We start from the raw sequence: 25,058 nt of genomic DNA on the forward strand, positions 1-25,058 counted from the left end.
TGCAGCTGGCAGAATGCACACAGGGATCCAGTATAGCAGGATCATTTCCCAAGAGAAAGCACCAGGAAACTACCTGAAATACTAATTGTGGGTGAGCAAAGAATTATTAAAGGAGCTATTGCTCCCACCTCACTAAAATTGTCTCCATCTTTCCCAGCTACGCCTGGGTGAAAGCAGCTTCAAAACCCAAAACCATATCAGCTCAAAGAACCTGTAGCTTAATGAACACCTTATAAGAGTATGTATGATGTAACTTATTTGTGGATAAGTAACTACAGGACTGGATACATGTGCAAGATAAAACTTAGCCAGAACAGTTCATTCACTGGGTGGAAGGTTGAAAACCATTCCTGAGTATCAAAGAGATAAAATATGTCAAAAGAGGCTACAAAAGATCAAAATTAATAAATTTTCAGGATTCATTTTAATGAATTTCATTAAGATATAATTAATTTAACATTAATTTCTAGAAATAAACAAAAAATAAATACATAGTTCCCCCACTCTAGTGCCATCAACAGGAGTTAATTAGGCCCAACAGGACAATGTGAATTTGTTATAATCCTCTGTGAAGACAGAAGTTAATATTTAATATAAGAAAATATTATTTTTTTTTATTTGTCATTGGTTAGCATATTTCTATTTGCTTTTGGCTAATAAAAGTTAGACTTTGGCTAACACTTTTTCCCAGAATTTTCCATACTTTGTGTTGCCATTACTTCTTTTTCTGTATTAAGCTGGAGAAAAACAGACTAAAATGTAACTTAAACTTCCTGTAAATGTAATTTAACATCCATTTTAGCACCCAAATGTTTTCCATGGTGTCTTAATTGCTGAAACTTGTTTGTTTATTCCCAACTGGGACACCCTCAACATTGTTTCCAAGGTCTCTGACTTCTATTTATTATTTCTGTTATGTTTAGTTGTGATTTCTGTTTAGAGGGTGCCTTGATGTTTGCCTGTGTATAAAATGTATCTGTGTTGCCTTTTACTGGGAATACGTTTTCACTGCACACTCCCAAAGCACTCACTGCATCCCTAGCATCACTCAACAGCCCATGAGATTGGCTGACAAAAATAGTAACATTCCTAACCTTTAAGTATTTGGGCTTCTTCAAGCAAGCCCAGAGACTTGAAAGCAGCATTATGCACACAATTTATGAGCATGCAGTCATAATTCATTGCATCTAATGTGCATAATAAATGGCTAACATGCCACTTGGTGCGATACGCTGAGCATTCAGTGAGCAGGCAGCCAAAGCCACTCTACTGGCCAGGCAGTTGGCAAAATAGGCAGGAAAGTGCCAGCCCTTGGGTTGTTCCTTGCAGTAGGCTGAGCTTTGCTGATTTGCCACCTTCCTCCTCTGGTTTTACATCTTCCCACATCACAATTTTCCTCTTGAGTCTAGAATGATTTTCTGCTTTCTGCTTTAAATTAGTTCTTTCACCAATCTCAATTCCATACTTCTGTGGGCTTTTTATTTCTACTTTTCTACCCTGCATGAGTCAATGGCCCATGTTACCTGCCTCTGAAAAGCTGACAGTGATTGCTACAGCTCAGCCCTTTGTACAACTGGTGCAAGAGCACATGTGGGTCTTCTTTGCATGCGCACCCTTACTCTCAGCACTTAGAAGTTCATTGTCCAGCACCATCTGGAGACAGAGAGCAAGAGCCATCATGGAAAAGCTGGTATTACTGTAGCTCTGCATGCAGGAGAGGATTATAAGGGGTATGGCAAAAAAAGGGATACTACCCAAGCACCAGCTAACCAGCTACTGGAAAACGCGGCTGCACCTTCAGCTAGACTTGGAAGGGAGCTGTGGGGTGAGATGATGCTCACCAGCCCCTCACAGGCATGCCTCGACTTGCAGCATGCTCAGTATCAGGCCCAAGGGTGGTGGAGAAATGGTGCCAGGGAGGGCAATGAAAGCCCAGGGTTTGCCTTCCCCCTCCCTATCTCTGCTGTCCCCACTTCGTCCAGCTCTTGTTTCCAGCACGTCTCTTTTGAGCAGGTCTTTCCTTCCTCTTTCCCATGGGTTTGGCATGATCCTGTTCCTTCCTTTCTTCCCCCTCATTTCCTTTTGTTTTTCCACCCCAATTTCACTTCCTAACCCTGTTTTCCTGCCATGACACGACAATCACTCTCCCTTGAGTCATCCTTACTTCCCCCCAACGTCCCCCAGCACTCTGACGTCTATCCCCCTTCCTCCCCCCAGCTCTGACGGACACGGTCCTCTCACCCCACTCAACCCTCCTCCTTTATAAAGGGATTTTCCTCTTTTTAATCCGCGATCCCCCCGTCGCAGCATCACCTCCCGGTGCACCGTGACGGGAAGAGGGAAGAGACGATCCTGCCTTTGCGCCTCCCCACCCTCCTCCCCTCACCATAACCCCGGGCGGGGGCAAAGCCCCCGCGGCTCAGCCCCGACACCGCCCCGCGAGATGGGCGGCCGTGCCCCGCAGGCTGCGGGGCAGCGCGGCGGCGGAGCGCAGGTGCGGCGGGCGGCGTTCCCCGACGGCTCGGGGCGGCGGGCAGCGGAGGGGCGGGGGTGCGCGGGCGCGGAGGGACGCGCGGCGGCTCCGCGGAGCGCGGCGTGCGGAGCCCCCCGGTAGGTCCGGCTGGCTCCGTCCGCGCAGGGCTCCCGTGGAGCCGTCGGGAGCGCGGATGGGCTGTCCCGGCGCGGCTGTGCGACAGCGATCGCGGAGCGGCGGGGCGAGAGCTGGTGGGGCTCCGGGAAAGGCGTGGTAGGGGGTTGCTTGTGTCTCCCGGGAGTTCTCCCCCGCTGTAAATCGTATACCTCAGGATTTCTGCCGTTCGACAGCTTTTGAGCTTTCCATTTACTTCTCAAATTGTGAACGACAATTGATTGGTACTTTCAATGATGGACAGTCAAATGTTGCAAAAAAAGAAAGAGCAGGTTTTTAAATATGGGAGACTATAGAAGGGGGAAAGATTAAGCACTCAGACAGAAAGACTCAAAGATATGCTTTGCTGCTGTAGTTATTGCTTATCTATAGTTCTTAAATAACTTAAAACAATTTTGTGGCTTGCCTGCTAACTAGAGACTTTTCTAACAGCCCACATGGCCAGGATCTTCTATCCTATTGCATGTACGAAACTATTTCTTTCCTGAAGAATTTGCAGACACTGGGGACTTGATGATGATGCTGAAAGAATTCAGTGCTCAAAAACTGATTTCCAAGAATCATGTAGCTTTCAGCCACATCATTTCCCTTTGTAATCGCAGGTTACAGTTATTGCTTGTTGCTCCACAGGCATTTTCAATGGCATGTGAACTCAGTATGAATTGCATCTGAAATACTCATTTCATAAAATCACCAGAATAGTTTCTTTAGTAACCTTTTGACTTTTCTTTGTACACTGATTCAAAAAAAGCATCTTACCAGGTTTGTTAAAAGCAGACTTCTTATTGCATTCTCTCCAGAGGTCTGAATGAAATAGCAATCAAAGAAACAGACAGGACTTCAACATGGCTTTCCATGCAGAGGGGCTGGTGGCCATAATTGTATTCTACCTGGCTATACTGGCGGTTGGGATATGGGCTGCTTGGAAAACCAAGAACACTGGCAGCGAAGGAGATCGCAGCGAAGCTATTATAGTCGGTGGAAGAGACATTGGCTTGCTAGTTGGCGGATTTACAATGACTGGTATGTAAAAACCACGTTTACTATTTTTTTCCCTAACCAGCATATAACTTGTCAGTTTACCATCTGAATGAAGAAGTGTAATCTGCATGTTGAACAATGCAAAATGGGGAAGATACATGTACTTTATTTTCAACTGCAAGTAACATTGTTTAGTGAACAGCCCGATGTAGCATCTATGTAATAACAACAGGTATTTTAGAATCAGAAAGGAAGAATATATTAAAATTCTTACTGATTGCTTTTATATTCATCTGTAGATATATATGTTTGGGGCAAAAGTATAGAATTTATGCAGATAATAAGAAATTCAGTTTTAAAAGAACTGTTGTTGTTAAAGCTGTCCAAAATGGTGAGCCATTTTTGTTTAATCTGAGTAAAACAAAGTTTACACGCAAAAAGATGGGGGGAATGTCCAGCATCACTTAAGAATAAATTTCTAAAAGAAAACTGGATTAAATCCAAACTTGTAATTCCATTGATTTCATCAGACTTACATTGTGGATTCTCTTAACTTGTTCTGCAGCAGGCTGACAAAATCATACATTATTGTCAGTAGTAGTATCAGTAAGAAAAGCCTGGGTAAAGGAAGAGTTCCTCACTAATCTTGTAAGCAGTGCCGTTTGGCTCCCAGACCCAGTAGAACCAGGTGTCTGGTTTACCCAGAACCTGGGTAAACAAGATACTCATAATATGATGCAAAATCTCAAGTATAACAGCTAACATATGATATGGGGGGAAAAATGCATTGTAAGAAGAATGAATTGGCCCACCATTTTTATTTAGGCTATTTTCCCCACTTTTTAAAAATTAATTTATTTTAAGTCCTATTCAGGCAAAGCCCTTTCATTGCCACATTGGATTTATCAGGTTATATTTATGTTTTGATGTTTTGCCCTGTTCTCGTTTCACAATTATCTAATCAGAAAGAGACACATAAAAAATTTGGTCCAGAATTCTGCGTTCTTTAATCAAGAGAATTTTCTGTCCCCTTCAGGAGCATGTTGCTCATTCATAGACAATATTTGAATGTGGAGTACAGAATGTTTATAAAAGTGAAGTTTGAATACAGACAGACATTCTACTTTTCACACTTTGCTTTAATTTACTGTATCACATATCCACTGGCTATTGAAACATTAAATATGATAGGAAGATCTGTTTTGATTGCTTTCTGCTGAATGAAATGTTTCAAGAGCATTGTAACTGGAATATTTTGCAGAGAAATTGCTTGCCACAGAACTGTAATCATTAGATCAGGGAGTGGAACCAGAACAAGGCATGCCCCGCTCTAATGGTTATGACTAACGACTTTGTTTGTGGAAGAAGACACAAATTCTGATGTCCTTAATCCTATTTCACAGGAGTATTTTTTGCAACAGCTGAAGCAGAGATGAGACTTGTACTGGGGCTTTCTATATTGGAAGCAATTTCTGTAGCCACCACAATCCACACCCACATATGCTCATTCCATTTCATGCAAGCTGTAGAGACGGTGTAGTAGATCATCCCTGTGGTGGAATACCAGGCTGATATTTGAGCAGCTAAAACACTCATGGATTTTATACTATCAGGGTTTGCACACTTTCTCACCTACTCTTTTCTTAAATTGGGTAAATAAAGCTTGGTATGGCAAGTAAATTCGGTTTCAGGGAACCATGCCTGGCACGCTAAGTCATATGTGGGCACCAGGCTACTGATTCAGGGGTTAGTCCAAGTTTTGTCTCAGAGAGGGGGGTTGGGGCACTCAGTTTGTAAAGCTGTAACAAAACAATTATGAAAGGAAGTTGATCAAAATCTGCAGTAATTCTTACTAAATGGTGGCATTATTCAAGGGCATATTTGCTTCTTATAAATGACAGATGCCAATTTTGCATCTCATAGCCATGCCTTCAGAGATGCATAGCGAGTCCGACATCATCTTTATATTTTTCAGTTTTATTTGTCCAAACACGAAGTAAAAAGCAAAGCCTTTTCCATAAAAGAAAACAAAAGATTCTTCAAGATCTCCAGAAAATATTGTTCTTATAGACATGAAGTATTTTTGGTTATGAGATAATGCCTAATTCTGTCGTTCTTGACCAAGACAAATGCTACCATGTTCCATGGGTACTGGCTACAAAAATGGGGTTAATTTCTAAGGCTACTTGGTGGGGAGGATGACAGAACTCAGCCTATACATTTAAATTAAAATTCAGAGCATAAGTGTCATGGCTTCACAGGGGTGGACTCACGATGAGAGACTAATTGTAGTTGATTTTCTAAATGTCATTGAAAATCCTTAAAACAAATGCGCTGCCTATGAGTAATGGCTATGGACATATTTGGATATATATAATTATCCTAAAGAAGCTGTTGTATCAACTAGTGACTGAAATGCCTAACATAACGCCTGTTGAAAGCTGCATGTGTCTGCAATTATCAAAACAGATAGAATGAGAAGATTTAATTGGGGATGGATCACAGCAGCTCATATTAAAATGAGCTAACATAGTACCATAGTAGACGCGCCTTTAATCTCTGTATCATTCTTATATAATTATAGTTAAAATGTTTCATTAAACATTAGCATTCCATAATTTGTGGGTGAAATTCTTTAGAAGTGGTATCTGAAACAAGCATGAGTGTATTCTTATTTCAGTGACTGAGTTTAAACCCCAAAGAAAATATTTGAGGTGACATAATCAAATGCTTACAAACATGACCAAAAAAGTAACAATCTATTGATGTAATTTTTCTCATTTTAGTTGGATGGAGCTGTGTATCCTTCCACAAGGAAAAACAAATATTACAAAATTCTCTTTTCTGTAATCCTGAGGTCAGGTTTTTTCATTTTACAGATCTTGATAAGTTGATTTGATGATTTTACGGGTCATAAAAAGGGATCATTCACAAACAAGTGCCAAAAAAAATCTGATTTTCTAATATATACCTGTATATAAGGAACTCTGAAATTAATTCGTGTATTCTTCATATGAACTAGGGGCAGAATTGCACTCCCTATCTTCGGTGTGTGTCTGATCATTTTTTAGGGCACATGTTATAAACGGATGTTGGTATTTCCTGTATGTTTTGGTCCTTCAGATGGCAGGCAAAGAGAAGATTAAAGCAGATTACCACATGAATGTTTCTATAGATTATTAAATTTTATATTCCTTTTGTCTGATTTAGACCAAACTAAAAGAAAAAAAAAAATTTACTCAAAAAGGTATTAAATGAACTTTAAATTGTGGCTTAGCAAACTGAGGATCAGCAAATTAATTTCTAAGGCTGAAATCCCATCCTATCATATCCCATTATTTCTTTTGTAATGTATTTACTGATGCCAATGTACATGCTGACTACTCATTCATCCCCTCAGAAAAAGCCATACAGCACCTCCAAGAGCTCTGGGGTCCTTGGGAGATGTGTCCAGAGCAGCCATGTGTACTGAAATATTGATTGGCAGCTATTTTTCAACCCATAATCAAGAAATCAAGAAATAAAATTGAAAATAAGTGCTAAATAATCCATTCTATGTTACCCAGCAACAAATGTCCATAGGGCATTGCTCCTGTTCTCAGCCAGGGGAGAGCAATGTCCCCTAGGCAACATCACACAGAAGGGAAGTGACTTTTTCCCCTCCAGAAGAAAATAAAGGAGGTAGGCATAATGTCCAAGAGCCCCTTGGAGAACATCCACCACCTCAGTAGCAACCCCAGGCAAACTGATGCCAGACCTTGAAGCTTTCTTCACCACAGCTGCAGCAACGCTGGACATCTGTCCTAGACTATGGGACATTCTCCATCTGGAAGTGGGTATTGTTCATGCAGTAGTCATGCTCATGCTTTTTCCAGGGAAAGAGACAAATACAATTCCTTAAGTATTTATCTTTGTTATTGCATACAGGTCTTTACAACCTATTCCATAAGTTTATGCTCCTTGAGACACAACAGGGAACACACATCCCAGGTGGGCATAGGCTCAGTGGTCAATGGCTCAATGTCCAGGTAGAGATCAGTGATGAGTAGTGTCCGTCCCGGGACCTTATTGGGACCAGTATTATTTACCATCTTTGTCAAGGGCATGGACCATGGGATTGAGTGCACCCCCAGAATGTTTTCAGATGAAACTGAGATGAGGAGTGAGGCTGATACTCTAGAGGGAAGGGATGCTATTCAGAGGAACCTTAACAGGCTAGAGAGGTGAGCCTGGGTGAACCTCATGAAATTCAAGTGTAAGGTCTTGCACCTGGGCCAGGGCAATTGCAAACATGGACACAAGGGTGGGTAAAAAGTGGATGATTCTCTCAGTATGTCTGACTTCTTTTTCTGTATGCTTAAATTGTATGCTTAAGTTTTTTGAATTAGGACTATCTTTTATATAAGAATGCCATGTTTGGTGCTTGTAGAGTACATATAATAAAATTAGCAATATTACAAGCGATGAGAATTTCATTCTACAACATGGGATTATTTCTTGCTTTGTGCACATTAAAGAGTTTTCCACCTCTTCTTTTTCAGCCACATGGGTTGGAGGAGGTTATATCAACGGGACAGCAGAAGCTGTGTATGTCCCAGGCTATGGTCTAGCTTGGGCTCAGGCACCTATTGGATATTCCCTTAGTCTGATTTTAGGTAAGCAAAGAACTAAAGCTAATCATCTCTCATTTTAAACAGTTCTGATGACAAGTCCATCATTTAAATTGAACCAACTAGGATCTAATAAATGTAGACTAAGATAAACTGGATCTCTTCTGCTGATAGGTTTGGCTATTAAAAAGAAAAAGAGAAAATCACTATAAATAATTTGATATCTTAAGTCACCTGAATGCCTTGACAAGACCTTCTTGATTATTACAACCACAGTGATTTATGGAGGACACAATCCTGCTATATGCAGGGTGAGAGTGTAAAATACAGGCAGCATTATAATTTTTTAATGCTGTGGCCTCTAATTCCTGAAACATAGTCTCAGAAATAATAACAATTAAAAAATTCTTACTGTGTCTCAAATGTGGAGCAGCTTGGAATGAAAACATTGCCTTGTAGCCATGATGAATACACTATAAAATTGTCAACTACATCTCTCTGTATTTGAACAGATCATGTCCCCAAGGCAACTGCTGATTAAACTGTTTAAAAAGAATGCCGTTACAAAAAAGATCCTATGTTTTTCATCTTTCATTAATATGACTGATGTATTAGCCTTTTTAATAATACTTGACCTCTCAGACTGAGTCTTTTCTCATGGCCCTCCCACCTAGTCTGTCCCTTCGTTTCCCTTGGTTACTTATCAGGTCTTCTTGCCCCTTCTGTTTCTTCCCGTACAATGCAGATTCCCTCCTGACTCTTTTTTCCCCTTGAAAATGCTTTCCTATGGCATGTCCTAGTTGTTGAAGGCAGAAACCTCCTTCATCATAGATGTTCCTCTCTGGCATGTGCCACAGAGAGGCCAGCTCCAATTCCAGTAGCAGTTCCCATCCCTGAGAGCAGCTCTGTTTCCTGTAAGGAAAACAATAATAGTAGATGTCTGCCTGGAGATCAGCTGATGTCATTATAAGGTCAGGAGGGTCAGGATCCATCAATTTCATGAAGTGGTTGTTAGGGTCATAGTCACAAGTATCTTCCTGACTCTTAGCCTTTGTAAAATTGACAAAAATTAATAATAGCCCAGCAGGGGTTGAGTTAGCCCCTTCCCTCATTTCCAGCCGGTTTTAGATGTACAGCCTTTTTTTCCTGGAAAGCTGTAGTGGCCTCTGCAGAGAAGTCTGCATCATATATTGCTCTGTAGAGTACAGAGAGGAAAGCATTTCTGTAGGAGTGATCTGTACCTGCAGGTTTGAGGGGAGGAGTTGTTTATCCTTCTTTGAAAAAAAAAAAAATCAAAATTATAAATTCAAGGCTAGAAGAGATATTACTTTTTCAGACTTAAGGATTTAAGATTGATATAATCTCCCTGTTAGTTTAATGTTGTGCTGCTTACCACTTTCCTTAGTTTTTAAAGCAATTTAGTTTTAAAGGTTAGAATATCTCATATTTCCTTTGATAGATGCTTGGACATCCTAATAGATCATAATACCACTAACATTTTTTGTTCTTTTAGTTGTCTTTTGTAATGATGACATAACAAGTGGAATAGGAACAGGATCCATGACCAATCCAAGAACAGTAAAAAAATGCCCAAGGGTTTTTGCATCTGCCTAGGGACAGATTTAATATAAGCAGTATAAATAGAATGTGATTGGTAAACAGACACCTTCCATTGAGGGAACTTAATGAAATTAAGAAATATGAGTGGTATAAGGCAATACATAGAAACATGGAAAATATTCTGTACAATACAGTAAATACGTTACATATCTTGTGATGAAGAACCTACGTAAGTGTCACCAGATACTGTACAGTGGATTTTATTTAGAACTGCCTGTTCTTCCAGTGTTTTTTACTGTATCTTATACATTGCATTTTAGCAGTTTTATTGTGGTAGAAGTCTACAGAAGTAGGTATTGTCATGTGCAGATCTCAGCTACACAGGTTTTCGTACAAGGGCTCTTTCAGCTTCCCTGGGCTATGTCTTTTTTTTTAACCAAAAAGAAAAAATTGAGGACTGAGGACTGTACATTAGAAAGGTGAGGCCTTTGCACATTTATGCACATATCCAACCCATATACTAGCCAGGCAGAGCAGAATTATGATATACCAAAATTCCTGAATACGTCTAAGTTAAACAAGTGGATGACAAATGTTGAGGGAGCCCAACACCTGCAGAGGCTAGAAGGTATCTGACCTACCCTGCAGGTGTAGTAAGGTTGATTTAAGCACACATAATAAATCTGAACTGTCCTGAAAGAATCAGATTTGCTGTGTGTGCACTAAACACATGTGTGGACTCATATTTCTGATCTGGGAACCCCAGACAGTTTCATTTTTCGAGTAGGACCATGTGAAATTCATGCTGAATTCTGTTCTAGGTAGAAAAGCCATTCCCTTAGGTAGATCCAAAATTAGACAAATATCTGACAGCATCCATAGTGACAGATTAAGTAAACTGAACTAGACAAACTAAGACAAACTTATTTTTCATTATCAGACCATAGATATTAATGGTGTAGGTGTGTTTACATAACTCTGTAGACAGATGTAAAGTAAGAGAGTAAGAGTTCTTAGAAGGTATTTTAACTGTATTTATTTCTTAAAGAAAAAAGAAAATAAAATGGTAATGCAGATATTTTTGTACCCTTAACTGACAATTGATGTTTTATCCCTTACCATTAATGCATTTCTCCACTACAGCTGGTGTCATATGCTACTTTTCTTTGTAGGTGGCCTTTTTTTTGCAAAACCTATGCGATCCAAAGGCTACGTGACAATGCTAGACCCCTTTCAGCAGCTTTATGGAAAAAGGATGGGAGGGCTACTGTTTATTCCAGCTTTAATGGGAGAAATGTTTTGGGCTGCTGCCATCTTCTCTGCCTTAGGTAAGGAACAAACAGTACACATATCAATTTCTCACAGGTGGAAAAGATTAAGAAAATCAGAAATGCATTAAAATCCTGGCTTCAAATGTTAGCTTTCCTAGCCAAATGATTCAGAGTGCGACAGCTCTCAGCCCTATGCTAACTAGTAACTGAACCTGGTAATAGTACCCCATTAATTATTTTGGAAACGGAAAGACAAACAAGGTATTATTCATTTTCAAGTATCTTTAAGTTGTTCCTTATCAGAAAGCATTAAAAGCTCTAGCAACAAATTTCTTTTAATTGTGAAGATGACATGAACGTGAATGTCTGAAGTGTCCCTTTTGTGTCAAGGCTGACCCAGCTTCTCTTTTACATCACTGAGACCACAGAAGCCAGTCAAGATTTCCCTTAAGGATATGAAACATTACCGCCAGTGCATCTAAACAAAACATCCTTTGCATATATGATATGCGCATATACGGAACTTTCCACAGCACAAATAACAGAAGTAAAACAGACTGTGATCAATAAATTGAGGTATGATTCAATTCTAAGTGGCTTTCTACTTGACAAAATGAAGGAAATACTTGGGAGTCAAGAAAGAATTTAGAGGTTTCTTTGAACTATGACTCAATAGAAAATCACCCAACTACTCATCCAGTCCTGACAAAAAAAACAAAATCACTTTCCAGGGTGTTTAATTATATTTCAGGACTGAATTTAGCAATCCCTTCAAGACCTGAGAAAGCCCTTGAGTTGAAGCACCAATAATTGACTTTTACCAGCTAATCATTCTTATAGTGTGTATGCATGTGGTAATGTTTTCTAGCACAAGCTATTTTAAACAGAAAATAAACTTTGAAGGTACTCTCCAACTGTGCTCTGATGAACTGCAAAGCAATGGGGAGCTTGTTTACCACAGTTTTGTCACAAAACCCTTAAAGGACTAAGAACAAGCTACATGCTGAGGTGATAGGAGTTGAATAACTTGAAGAACACTCTGAGTATTTGGAATATACTTTCTTTTTGATTGAGGACAAGCTAAACTGTGATATTTCAAAGCAAATTGTGTGAATACCTTTCTAGGAGGTTTATATTAACATCTTACGGTTAAAGACTGTCAATGATTATAAAGGTCATTGAAGGTTTTGACTTTTAACTACTCCATGAATAATCTAGTTATATTATACCTCCTAATTTGCACACCTATCCTCACTGATGAATATTTAATCCCCAAAAAAACAAACCTGGCAGCTCTCAGCAGCTGTTATATATGACACATCGTGTTGTGTTCTGCTACCAGAACTCTTCCACCTATGTGGCCAAGAATATCCATCTACAATACCTGCAAGGGCTGAAAGTTGTTGCAAAATGTTTCTTTGAAATCATCCTAATTATAAGGAGAGGATTTTTTGAACATGTTTTTTAAACACTGCAATCCGTTGAGATAGCTAATTCACCTAAGGGAAATGTATAACCATCCTGCTAGCTGCTGGAAGGGCAGTGCCAGAGGGCACAAGCATGGTTTCTTGAGTGCATTGACAAAAAATACATGACACAAATGATCAGGGAGCTAATCAAGGGAGGTGCTCTGTTGAACCTGTTACAAACATGGAAGAACTAGTTAGGGATGTAAAGGTCAAAGACAAACTTGGTTACAATGTTCATTAGATGGTGAAGTACAGGGTTATGAAAAGAAGGAACGAGGCAAAAATGAGGAACGCAATAGTGGACTTCAGGAGAGTAGGTCATAGCCTCTCCAAGAGTCTGCTTGGACTGATCCCATGGGCGACAGCCCTGGAAAGAAGAGGAATACAGGAAAGCTGATTGATATTCAGGGATCACCTTTTCCAAACTCAAGAACAGTCATCCTGACAATCAGCAAAACAATGCATGGGATATACATGGCTGAAAAAGGAGCTCCTGACTAGACTCAGACATAAAAAGAAAGCATTCAAGAGGTGGAAACAGGGGCGGGTGACCTCGAAGGAATGCAGAAACACTGTCAAATCACCCAGAGGTGGGTTTGGAAAGGCCAGAGTCCATCTGGATTTGAATCTGGCCATGAAGAGCTACAAGAAAGACTTCTACAAGTACATAAACTGCTGTTTAATGGGACAGGGAACTGGTGTAAAGGATGTGAAAAAGGCTGAGATACTCAGTGCCTTCTCTTCTTCATTCATTGCTGGTAAGACCAGCTTTCAGGAATCACCTAATATAACCCAGGGCAAGAAAGGTTTCCTGGAGGAGGATTAGGTTAGGAGACATTTAAATCGACTGGAAAGACACGGTTTCATGGGACCTCATGGGATGCATCCTGTGGATGCTGCGGGATCTGGCTGATAGCATGGCAAGGACACTCTCAGTAATCTGAAGACTGTCCTCCTTCAGATGCTCCTGAACACTGGAAGAAAACAATATCCCATCTTCAATAATGAGGATACCAGGAACTAAAGGCTGGTCAGCCTTATCTCAGTATCTGGGAAGGTGATGGAGAAAATACTCCTGGAAACTACTTTCCAAGCAAAAGATGGTCAAGAAGGGGACTGGGAGGAATGAGCATGGATTCATTCTGACCAACCTGAAATCTTCCATGATGAGCTGACTAGCTTGGTTCATGAAGGGAGAGCAGGGCATGTTGTGGATTTCAAAAGGGGTTTTTTGCACATCTTCTGTAGTATCCTCATAGACAAACAGATGAAGTACAAACTAGATAAGTGGACAGTGAGAAAGACTGAAACTGCTGACCTTCTGGGCTCAGAGGGCTGTGACCAGCAGCATGGGTGCCACCGGGTGGCCGGTCACCAGCTGTGCACCCCAGAGGTCATTGCTGAGTCCTGTGTTGTGTAATGCCTTCATTAATGACCTGGCTGATGAAACCAAGTGCACCTTCAGCTAGTGTGCAGAAAAAAACTGTGAGGAGCTGCTGATAGACCAGATGGTTGTACTACCATTCAGAAGGACCTCAACAAGCTGCAGAAATGGGCCCTCAGGAACCTCATGAAGTTCAGCAAAGGGAAATGCCAAGCCCTGCACCTGGGGAGATAAAACATGATGTCCAAGCAAAAACTGAGGCTGATCAGCTGAAAAGCAGGTTTGCAGAAAAGGACTCAGGAGTCTTAGAAAGCAATAAATTTGACCATGATCCAGCTATGTGCCCTCAGGACTGCTGAGACACTTTTGGTGTGCTGTATCCAGTGCTCAATGCATGTGATGTGGACGTACTGGAGAGACTCCAGTGAAGAGCCGCTATAGCTGATGCCTCCTCTACCATTTCTTCCTTTGTCAAAAGGGGCCAGCTCAGAGTATCAGTGAGGTACAAAAGGGTGCGATATATTGCAGCAGACCTTCCACAGGCACAGCTTTTACTGCAGCGATACACTTGTACCCATGTGTCTGCAACTCACTCAGAGAGTTTAGCTGTCTGTACATGGCTGCTTTTTCCCTGGTAGAACAAGTGTAGTCCTTACAGAGCTTGAACAATGTAAAGGAAGGCTGTTGGGACCCTTCTGTCTTCTATTTCATGAGAACCTGCAAAATGACAGATGCTAAACTTAGACCAACACTTTTCTCCCTCCCTTTAAAGGTACTTAAGGGCTGTGCAGAAGATAAAGAGGGGAATATCTTCATGTTGTTGCAGTGTCAGACCAGCATCTGTATATGCAACTTAACAAAACTGAGCCTTCTCATCAGACATACCGAGACATACACTAACACATAATGCTTTGTTTTTCCCCACAGGTGCCACTATAAGTGTGATCATTGACGTTAACATCAATATTTCAGTCATTATTTCTGCTCTGATTGCAACTATGTACACACTTGTGGGAGGGCTTTATTCTGTGGCCTATACTGATGTAGTTCAGCTCTTCTGCATCTTCCTGGGACTGGTAAGTTTATCTTTTGTTTTTCCTTCTTTCTTCAGGATTATGATGATTGCCGAGACATATTGACAGCTTTTGGAATTGTGTCTTCACTGAAGGCATGGAGAAGGAATATCTCCACTCACAGAGCTCTGACTTTAGAGTCTTCATTTACACCACAGTATAGCCCATGTTTTAACAATAATGCTGACCAAGATGCCTGATTCTATCAACTAGTCTGATAGAGCAAACACTCCTGCAATTTTCCTGCTGAGTACATATCTAACTCAAGAATAGGACTGGAGCTGTCTTCTTCCTTATCTGTCCATAGGACTGTGGCACAGGCAGTGGAAGGAGGCATCAGAGGTATGAAGCAGTCAGTAATGCAGTCCAGAAACACTGGCATTGGACCTGCATAACTGATGCTCTCCGGCTTCTCTTTCCTCTAGCTGTCACCTACTGGCACAACTTATTTAGCCACCTGCTTTAAATCACCTTCTTGATTTTTCCCTCATTTCCCTCCACCGTGCTTGGAGACCACAGTATAGGAAGTCTCACCATATTGCTTGCTGTTTGAATTTGGTGGTATAAATACCCTCTCATCAGCTATCACTGATACACTAGTTGGTAGCCATTGATTTTATTTACTTCTGTTCTCCAAGCCCTACTCTAAAAATATCAATGCAACAGGGCTCAGATCACAGGGGTGCAATCAAAGCAGCTGCTGACTATGTTTGCTAGTGGCAATAATAGATGGTCACAGGTGTGCAGAGAACTGAGACAGGCTGAAATAAATGGGGTGGATCAAGATGAAGAAACTGAATGGCACCTTGGGGACCCTGAGTTCTTTCTCTTCTTTCACCGGATTTCTTGTGCAGCTCTAGGGAAACTGCTTTCACCAGTACTCACACAGGTGGTCACTAACCTACCCTGTGTGAATCCTCACTCTGTGGCATCCTACTGTGAGGCCTTTGGCATTATTTGCAGAAGTGCTAAGCATTCCCCATTTAACTGACTGCATGGGAATCATGCTAAATACCCTGAAAAAGTAAATCTAAGTTCCAGCTGGCTGCCTCAAGTGAGAAGTTATTCCAAATCTTCTTCTCTTATACATTTGTCCTTCATCTGCACAGTGGGGAAAGTAGTCTCCTTCCCTAACATGCATGTTGATGTTTGTGAAACATTCAGTTTTTACAGTTGGCATGCATTACAGAAATTCCCAAATTTGAGGATAAATCAAAATACAAAAATGCTTTTCCAATGAAAAGAACTCATGTGCTGCTGAAGACTTTGATCCCATGGGAATAGCAATATGTGATCCTGTATTAAGGGAAGCATGAACCTCACAGGGAGGGGAAGGCAAATGAAGGTTGCACAGCAGTTTTCTAAATACATCCATAGCTTTAATTGTGTCATTTTAATTTAGGTTTGGCTCTTTATGTATTTTTTCATTTGAACAAATAGCAATAACGTCATATAGAAGAAACCATATTCATCAGTGGAGATGGAAGCCCCAGATAGCATCTAAATGGTAGTGCTCTAAGTCAGGCAGTTTTAAGTGAGACAGGACACTACCAAAGCACAAAATGTCACAGGCCCAGGTCATCACAGCTCCTCCTCCAGGCTCTGGAGCAGTTTATAGTCTCACTGTAGCAGCACTGTACTGCTTATTCCTCTCATGTCTGTTCCTCTCCTGCTCCTTACTAAAGAGGAGATGCTTGTTTTAGTCACTTCTGTTCCCTACCCTGGCTCCTTATTTCAGCTACAGCTTCCTCCTTAGACTTCCATATCTTCTACCCCAACCATTCTACAAACTTCCCTGGTTTTCTCCTTATAATTGCATGCAGTCTCTTTCCTTCCCTCCTCACTCTCCAGTTCTCACACCTGCAATTCCTAGCTCTTCATCTTGTCCAGTAAGTCTTTCCCTGATCCTGCACTATATCCCCACTATTTACTGACTCTTCATCTTAGCTGTATTATTAATTACCCATTCTTAATTTTCTGCCACCATTTTTTCTGGTTTCCAACCCCATGAGGTCCAAGTCCATCTAGCTTCCTGCTACTTCTACCCCTAAGCTTCAAGTCCCAACATAAAGTCCCAGTTTCTGCTTCACTTCCACAAGCCTTGGTTTTATTTGTCCACCATTCAAAACATCAAATTTTCTATTTCAGTTAGAAAAGGCTCAGTGAAGAAATTTGGTCTATGTCTATGTTAAGCAAGTTAAACAGTGCCAGGGTGAAAACACAGGATCATTACTAGTGCTTAATTGTTAACATAGCCCTGGCCCTGTTTTGGCACACTCCAACTAGTATTTTCCCACGTAATTCCAAGGAACAGTTAAGCACTGTGCGGTTTGGCAGTGAAAGGAGTCTAGATGTATGGATGTAAACCACGACATGCCAGTGAACTGCAGAGCCAGAGAAAGTGTCTTGACTTGTTTTATTTACTAATGTAGAGGTAGTCCTTGAGACCACAAAAAGCTTGGTTACTGTCAGGAACTGGAATGGCTTACTGCCCTGGGTTCAGCAATAGCAGCCATTTTTCTCCTTCTCAGCAGCTGGTACTATGCTGTGGTTTTGACTTTCAGCCTGGGAACAGCTCTGCAAAACACTTACAAAACACACTTACACATCATTTACAAAAGCTCATAATGCATTTGCAATACAATACCTACTAAATCCTGGGCTGTGGCAGGATGGCCACAGGTGGACCTTTACAAATTTACCCTACTGAACATCTCAGGTGAGTATAGGCAAACTAGAGCTCTTCAGAAGCTTATCACTTGGACATGTTTGAGATTTGAGACTCAAAAACAAGAATAAAAAAATACATCTGACACCCTTGTTCCCTATGATTTTCTCAACAGTATTATCTATTAATTTTGACAATATGCTCATTTTTCCCCTCAAAATATCCTGGAGACAGTTGAAAAATTTTGGTCATCTTTCCCAGAAAAGCCCAAGCAGAGAGTGAGAAGGAAATCTTTCTGCCCAAGGGCTTAAATTGGCAAAGTTTAACATATAACTGAGAACAGAATACAATGGTATATGATAAATTAAAGAAACAACCTCAATTACATGCAGTGCTGCATAATATTCTTCACACATTATTGCAATTATTGCAATAAAGTAGAGAAAGATATCTGATTTCTCCCCTCCTTGCTTCTGTTATCCCATACACTTAAATGTGGTGAGTTGCATTGTGGTTATCTGTATGGTTTTGGATATCATTGGATCTTTAAGGATGCTGTGCTTGTGATGGTCTGTGCCATATAGCACGAAGCCTGGTTTTCATCTCAGTAGGAGCTGCTGAGGTTCTCCTCATACAAAGTTACACCACTGAAAAATGAGTTGGCAAGTAAATGCACAGTCAGTTGGGGAAGGAAACAAACCTGGCAGAAACTGTCTCTGTGAAGGGTTTCTTCACTGATGTTCTGGCTTACATCAAAAGCAAAGAGACAAAAAATCAAGAGCCCAGACTGAAATTACCCTCAAGTCAGAAAAGTCCTGTAACACTGAGTGTTCTGGAGTAAGAGAGATGGGATTCACCAACAGCACCAGACCAATGCTAATATTAAAATTTTACAGTTTTATAATGCTTCCTTTAGACCTGAACAAAGTGTTTCTCTTTGGTTACAGTGGATCAGCGTACCCTTTGCAATGTCCCATCCTGCAGTGACAGACATTGGGCTCACAGCTGTGCACCATGTGCATCAAGCACCTTGGCTTGGATCTATCAACTCACTTGACATTTACACATGGCTGGACAATTTCCTTTTACTGGTAAGTAAGGGCTTGTATGAAGGAATGAAGCATTTAAGCACTTACACTGTGTTACTCTGACAGCTGAAAAATAATAGAGTCTAGTTAAGAGTTTCCAGCAAACTGAAAACTTTTACCCTCTTGACTCCTGCTCAATATTTCTGCAAATTTGAATGATTTCAATGAAATACCAGTAAAATATTGTAGCACAGCTGTCAAAGTCAGCATTGCCAAGAATGCAATTTAAATATCATCAGGCTGACAGAGTTGACTTATACTAAAATTAATTAAAAGTGCGCAGCTAACACTTCACTGATGTCATTGTTGGCAGAGGAATTTATATATTGCAGAAGTCAATAAATACGTTATACAAATGATTAAACATGCCTTAGGTATAGGTGATGTAGAAAAGATTTGCAGAGATGGACATATGGATGAATTCAAACGTGCACACATGCCAGACTGAACTGAGGGCTTTCGTTATTTAATACCTATGTATTACACATGGGATCAGTGGTTATTAAGTACTTTCCATTAGAAGATCTAGCAACACACACTAACATTTTCTATTCTCACTGTTCTTGATCAACTCTCCACTATTTTTATTATCATGTTGTTCTTTGATAATCCTTTCTCTGGGTTGGGTTATGGTGGGTTTTTTTTAAAATACTCTCAACCAAAAATCTTCAGAGTTTTCTGGTAATTGGCTATTCAAATATTTTTTTTTTTTCCCCAGCTCAAATTTTTTAGAGAGAGATTTTCAGAGAGCCAAAGTATGACGTTAGCTCAAGCAGCTGTATTTTGTCTGGTAAACCTGAAGGTTTAATCTCTGCTGATGACTAAAGGAAAGCTCTGATGTTGCCAAATTGTGACACGTTCTCTTTTCATCATGTTTGTTTCATTATAGCTCAGGAAATTTACACATGCTTGGAAAGCTTTGTTAAAGGAACATTATTATAACTGCAAAGGAAAACAGTCATAAATAGCAAGCAAAATCAGGGTTGTCTGTGAAACATTCATTTGGTCCCTCTGTGTGCATGAAAAATATATGAAACACCTGCATACACACCATTTGGTCCAAATGCCTCCTGCCTCATTTAGTGTGAAGAACTGTGCCGTGCACATTTAGCGAGCAATTTGGTTTCTTTCCTTTCCATGCTGTTAAGTAATAGGCGCTTATTTACTTAGCAGACAGTATTCAAATCCTACTCTCAATACAGAATTGTTAGCACTTGGTTTTCCAAGCTTTGATAATACTCTTTTGTGTCGTATTTTGTAGACATAATTTTAAGTAATCAGGATCTTCACTATTATGTTCCCAATAAAAGGAGAAGGGTTGCCACCATGAAAGGAAACTTTCTTTTACTACTTCATCTTTAATTTCTATCGGTATATTTGCTTAAGACAGTAGGGCATTATTTTTCAGATTCTTGAGTTTAATGTATACAGAATGTGTTTAGAAGGCCACACATACTCATAAAGGAAGATAAAATACTGCTTTCAAATCCTATTGGAGACTAATCTCATTTTCACACTGATAGGGTACTGGATGCCAAATTATTCACATATGAATATGACAGTTTATTTTATAACCTTTCATAAGGCTGTGTCAAGTACTTATACATCTTAAAATACTTGGGGATTGCAGAGACTGTATAAGTGCGAAGTGTTGTTGCTAACTGTACAAAGGAATAACTTTTCTAAAATAATGGGATTGAAGTGGATTTACAAAGGTTTGACATTACTTGTGAGAATGAAAGTTACAGCTATTACTGACTGATATTCAGTAAATAAATGAAAGAGTGGCAACATGTCACTCAGCATTCAAGTAATACTGCTACATTTTATGTGGCAATATAAAAAAATCCAGATTTAACCCCCTATGATGGGATGCTGCCCATTCTATTTGCAGACCTTAGGAGGAATCCCATGGCAAGCTTATTTCCAGCGAGTTCTCTCCTCATCTTCTGCCACATATGCTCAAGTTTTATCATTTCTGGCTGCTTTTGGCTGTATTGTGATGGCTCTTCCTGCAATACTCATCGGTGCAATTGGAGCATCTACAGGTAAATGTTTAAAAATGAACAGTAGAGTAAATATAAAAAGAATAGTACAATAAATGTGTGAAAATCCTACAAAGCTTGTGTTAGATGTAATCTAGCCAGGTGACATCATTAATCAACTCAAGACTTCTTCAACAGGAGTGAAAAATAACATTATAGAATATTCCTCCTAGGGAGAATTGCTCCTACTCTAGTGGCTGAGATTAACTCATTTTGCACACTATGTACTTGGAGATGTAATATTTATATTTATTATTTGAGTTAGATTCTGGTACTTATACTTTTGTAGATGTGGTGTTTAGGGATGTGGTTTAGTGGGTCTTGGCAATGTTAGGTTAACATTTGGACTCTATGATCTTAAAGGTCTTTTCCAACCTAAATGATTCTAAATGATTGTATGATTTAGCAGGATTTTCTTATTGTGACCAAAACATGCTTGTCAAGGTCTTTGTCATAGTGAGGGTGATCCCTAGCAGAGCGACCACACAGCTAAAGTCTTAGAAATGTTCCACACATGGCTTTGAGTTCTGAGTCTGTAATCCAAGAGAATAGCTTAACACATCACATACAAACACGGTTCCCAGACTTGCTTTATTGAAGAAAACAACATTTATGAGTAATGCAAACATTAAACTTCCCACTGGATAACCACAGGCTGTGGTCAGACTTAGCTTAGAGATAAGGAAAAATGCTGAGCAGAATGAAATCTGCCTAGCAGAAACCAGTGGGACACTGCCTCTCTGAAATGTCGTCAGTCTGGCCCTAGTAACAGTTTAATTGTTGAATGTGAATGAAAATGTGGCAACATGAATATCTCATTACACATGAAGTCAAGAGATGCTGTAGCTGATGACTACTGATGTGACAAATAAACATACCGGTGTCCATATTGCAGCTTGGAATGAGACTGAGTATGGTGTCCCTGACCCCATGACTAAAAAAGAAGCAGATATGATTTTACCGATCGTGCTCCAGTACCTTTGCCCAGTCTATATCTCATTCTTTGGCCTCGGTGCGGTGTCTGCTGCCGTGATGTCATCAGCTGACTCTTCAATTTTATCAGCAAGTTCCATGTTTGCTCGGAATATTTACCAGCTTTCCTTTCGGCAAAATGTGAGATAATATTTTCATTTTTACTGTTAGAGAAAATTTTAAGTGAGACCTTAACTAATTTCATAATAAAACACTCCTTTCACATTCCTGCCTATGACTAGAAAAAGTATAACATTTCATTCCTAATAGTGTATTGAATATACTAAAAGTCATAAAAATACCTATGGCTGTAAGTGATGACAGGGATGAAAAAGCTAGCTGAGGGAAGGCAGCTCTCAAGAATTCTCATGGCACTGCAGTTTATCCAAACAACTTCTAATTATTGCTGCAACCATAAGTTTTTCTTAAATCTATAACAATATGAGACAACTTTCTGAATTATTGTGTTATCAGGAAATCATCTGACAACAGAATGGGCTAGTGAGTTTGAGTTTTTCTTAGGAAATAGAGAAGAAATTCTGATGCAGATTTTATAGATGAGCCATATTGTGCTTATATTTGCTAAGTTATTTTTAGCAATATGCTGTTGGGTTTTTTCTTTGACACATTATTAAATGTGTCCTTATGCTCAAAGATTAATACTCAAAGATTAATGACTTTGATAATAACAACCATAACCCTTGTGTTTTTTTTTTATTTTGCACTTGAGATGGAGGTAGGGTGATAGTGATAGAGACAGAGATTCATTTGCAAATGTTTTTGAATGTCATGCAAAATTTCCTTTCACAATGCATTATCTACATTGACTGTGTGTATAAATGTAGGTATACATACATTGCCCTGAAAAAACAACTAACACTGCCCTTTTTTTGCAGGCTTCAGACAGGGAACTTGTGTGGGTCATGAGAATCACTGTTTTTCTTTTTGGAGCCTCAGCAACAGCAATGGCACTGCTAGCTTCCTCCGTGTATGGCCTGTGGTACCTCAGCTCTGACCTTGTCTATATCATCATATTCCCTCAGCTCCTGTGTGTGTTGTTTATTAAAGGAACCAATACCTATGGTGCCATTGCAGGATACTTATTTGGCCTTGTTCTCAGAATAACTGGAGGAGAACCATACCTCTACCTTCAGCCCTTGATCTACTACCCTGGTTGCTATCCAGATGAAAATAATATCTATATTCAGCGATTCCCATTCAAAACGCTTGCTATGCTTACCTCCTTCTTTACTAACATTATAGTGTCCTATTTAGCCAAATACTTATTTGAGAGTGGGACTTTGCCGCCGAAGCTGGACTTCCTTGATGCTGTTGTTGCCAGGTACAGTAGAGAACACATGGACAAAGCGACTCTTGTAAAAAGTGACAATATTGTATTAAACGAACTTGCACCTGTGAATCCACGACACAGTCTAACTTTGAGCTCAACTTTCACAAACAAGGAAGCCTTCAATTACGTTGATTCGAGTCCAGAGCTGTCCAATGCTGAAGACAATTAACAAAGCTGGTAGACCCAGGCAAAATAACACAAATCAGGATATTCTACAAATAATAGTAAGAGACACTTTATCAGAAGAAAAGCAAGAACTGGTACTAAAATGCCACTGCACAATTCTTTAAGTTGTTTCTAGGAGCAGGACCATCCCATGGGAGGAACCTTTTTCTGCTATCATCTAACATGTTGGATTAGAGCATAGAGTTTTTACCAAAAGATATACTCAGACCCATTCTTTCCACCCAGAATTATATACTGTGTAATTAAAAAAAATAAAAAAAATAAAAAAAATTTACAATTGAAAATATATGTAGCAGAAAAAGGGCAAGTTATATAGCTAGGACATAGTGTGAAGAGATTATAATACAGTCACTCTGAAATACTATCAGTCACAATATTTTTTGGCATTAAGTGAAAATATATTGTCAGAGTTATAAGTGATTTATTACTAAAGTACTAGCTGCTTGAGCAAAGACAGATCAATAACCTCCCTGGGGTTTTCGTCTGGTCATTTTTTTCCTTATGAAGAAATCCATATAATACAAATCTTATCTTATACTTAATGCAAGCCAACATTAAGCAAAGTATGTTACTGTAGGTGTTCTTTTCTTCCTGTGCTTAGTGGCTGTCACCAATGGAAGATAACAAAATTTTTAAAGCAATAATGAGAACTGAAACTCAGTTGTGAAAAAATAACTGAACTCATATAAGCTAAATAGAACTTTTCAGTGTTGAGAAAAGAAGCCTTATGTTGACTTATCAAAAATGAACACTGAGCAAAGCAGTCTGACACCAAGAAACTGCAGCAATGGAACAAATATTGGAAAGCAAGTAGAGTCAAGAAGGCTTGAAAATGAGGGTAATTGGGGTTTACATGGGGAAAATTCCTAAGTTTAATTTAACAAAAGTAAGTATTCTTAAAGACATTAAAAAACCTTTTGGGTTGGTCCTGCTGAGATTGCTCTAGAAAGTGTAGATCTTCCATGGAAAATCACATTTTCTCAAAAAATTTGATTTCCCATGTGAAAAACAGGCTTGCTGGACAGATTTCCATGTCTGTAAGTGTCCATCTCCAAAAGCAGTAGTATCTTGGAGGGGAACTGAACGACAAACCCACAAGCATAGTGAAAGGCACAGTGATGTCTTCCACTAAATGCTGAACTCCTTCATTTACAGTCATCTTCCTGGGCCCTCATAGTGACTCTGCAGAGCACCAGCAGAGGCCAGGCACAGATGAGACTTTACTCATGAATGGCATCACTGGCCAGAAACAGCAAAGCAGGGAGGTGAAACCTCTTCCAACTTTGCCCTGGCCAGCAGGAAACATACAATGTTGTTTCCATTTGCCCAAGGCCAAGATGATTGTGTCTGTACCCATCGGTATGTGCCTTTCACAGCAGGTGATCCAATAGCTAGATTTCTGAACAATTAAGAGTTATGCCCCAATAATTCTTTCTAATATCTACTCATGACACAAAATGTTCAGCTGAAATCCACGTATCTTCCTGTTGCTGATCACTAGTGAATATTTTTCTTTAATGTTCACAGCATGAGGAATTACACTGGAGGATAGGAGATGTAAGAATAGGTTTTGCTGCTAAAGGAAGAAGCCATCAACTTGTGCATTCAATGTAAACATAAACATTCACAAGGTTGAATCCTTAGATATGTTTTTGCTCCTTTTGTGGAGTTTCAACAGCATATATATATTTTATACATAGAGGAAATTAATTTTAGAGGTTTTTACTTTTTTTTTTCTCCATACATTACATTT

The 25,058-nt window shown here is 39.7% G+C and overlaps 1 protein-coding gene across 2 annotated transcripts; it reads left to right on the plus strand.

The window, feature by feature from the left end:
- The first annotated feature begins 1,963 nt into the window (after positions 1 to 1,963).
- Positions 1,964 to 23,836, plus strand: SLC5A7 (solute carrier family 5 member 7). 2 transcript variants are annotated; one of them, XM_061472641.1, is made up of 9 exons: positions 1,964 to 2,494; positions 3,448 to 3,670; positions 8,170 to 8,283; positions 10,971 to 11,126; positions 14,850 to 14,998; positions 18,611 to 18,754; positions 20,646 to 20,799; positions 21,692 to 21,909; positions 22,665 to 23,836. In XM_061472641.1, exons 2-9 carry the CDS (start codon positions 3,493 to 3,495, stop codon positions 23,286 to 23,288), a joined length of 1,737 nt encoding a protein of 578 aa, XP_061328625.1. In that variant the 5' UTR covers positions 1,964 to 2,494; positions 3,448 to 3,492; the 3' UTR covers positions 23,289 to 23,836. The 2 variants fall into 2 exon arrangements, with proteins under 2 accessions (XP_061328625.1, XP_061328626.1); XM_061472642.1 differs by lacking the exon at positions 1,964 to 2,494 and adding an exon at positions 2,505 to 2,610.
- Positions 23,837 to 25,058: the final 1,222 nt, after the last annotated feature.

Source organism: Pezoporus flaviventris, unplaced genomic scaffold, assembly GCF_033815535.1.
Source record: "Pezoporus flaviventris isolate CSIRO_AGI_PZ_B2104156 unplaced genomic scaffold, CSIRO_AGI_Pfla_v1 ptg000072l, whole genome shotgun sequence".
NCBI classification, from domain to species: Eukaryota; Metazoa; Chordata; class Aves; order Psittaciformes; family Psittacidae; genus Pezoporus; species Pezoporus flaviventris.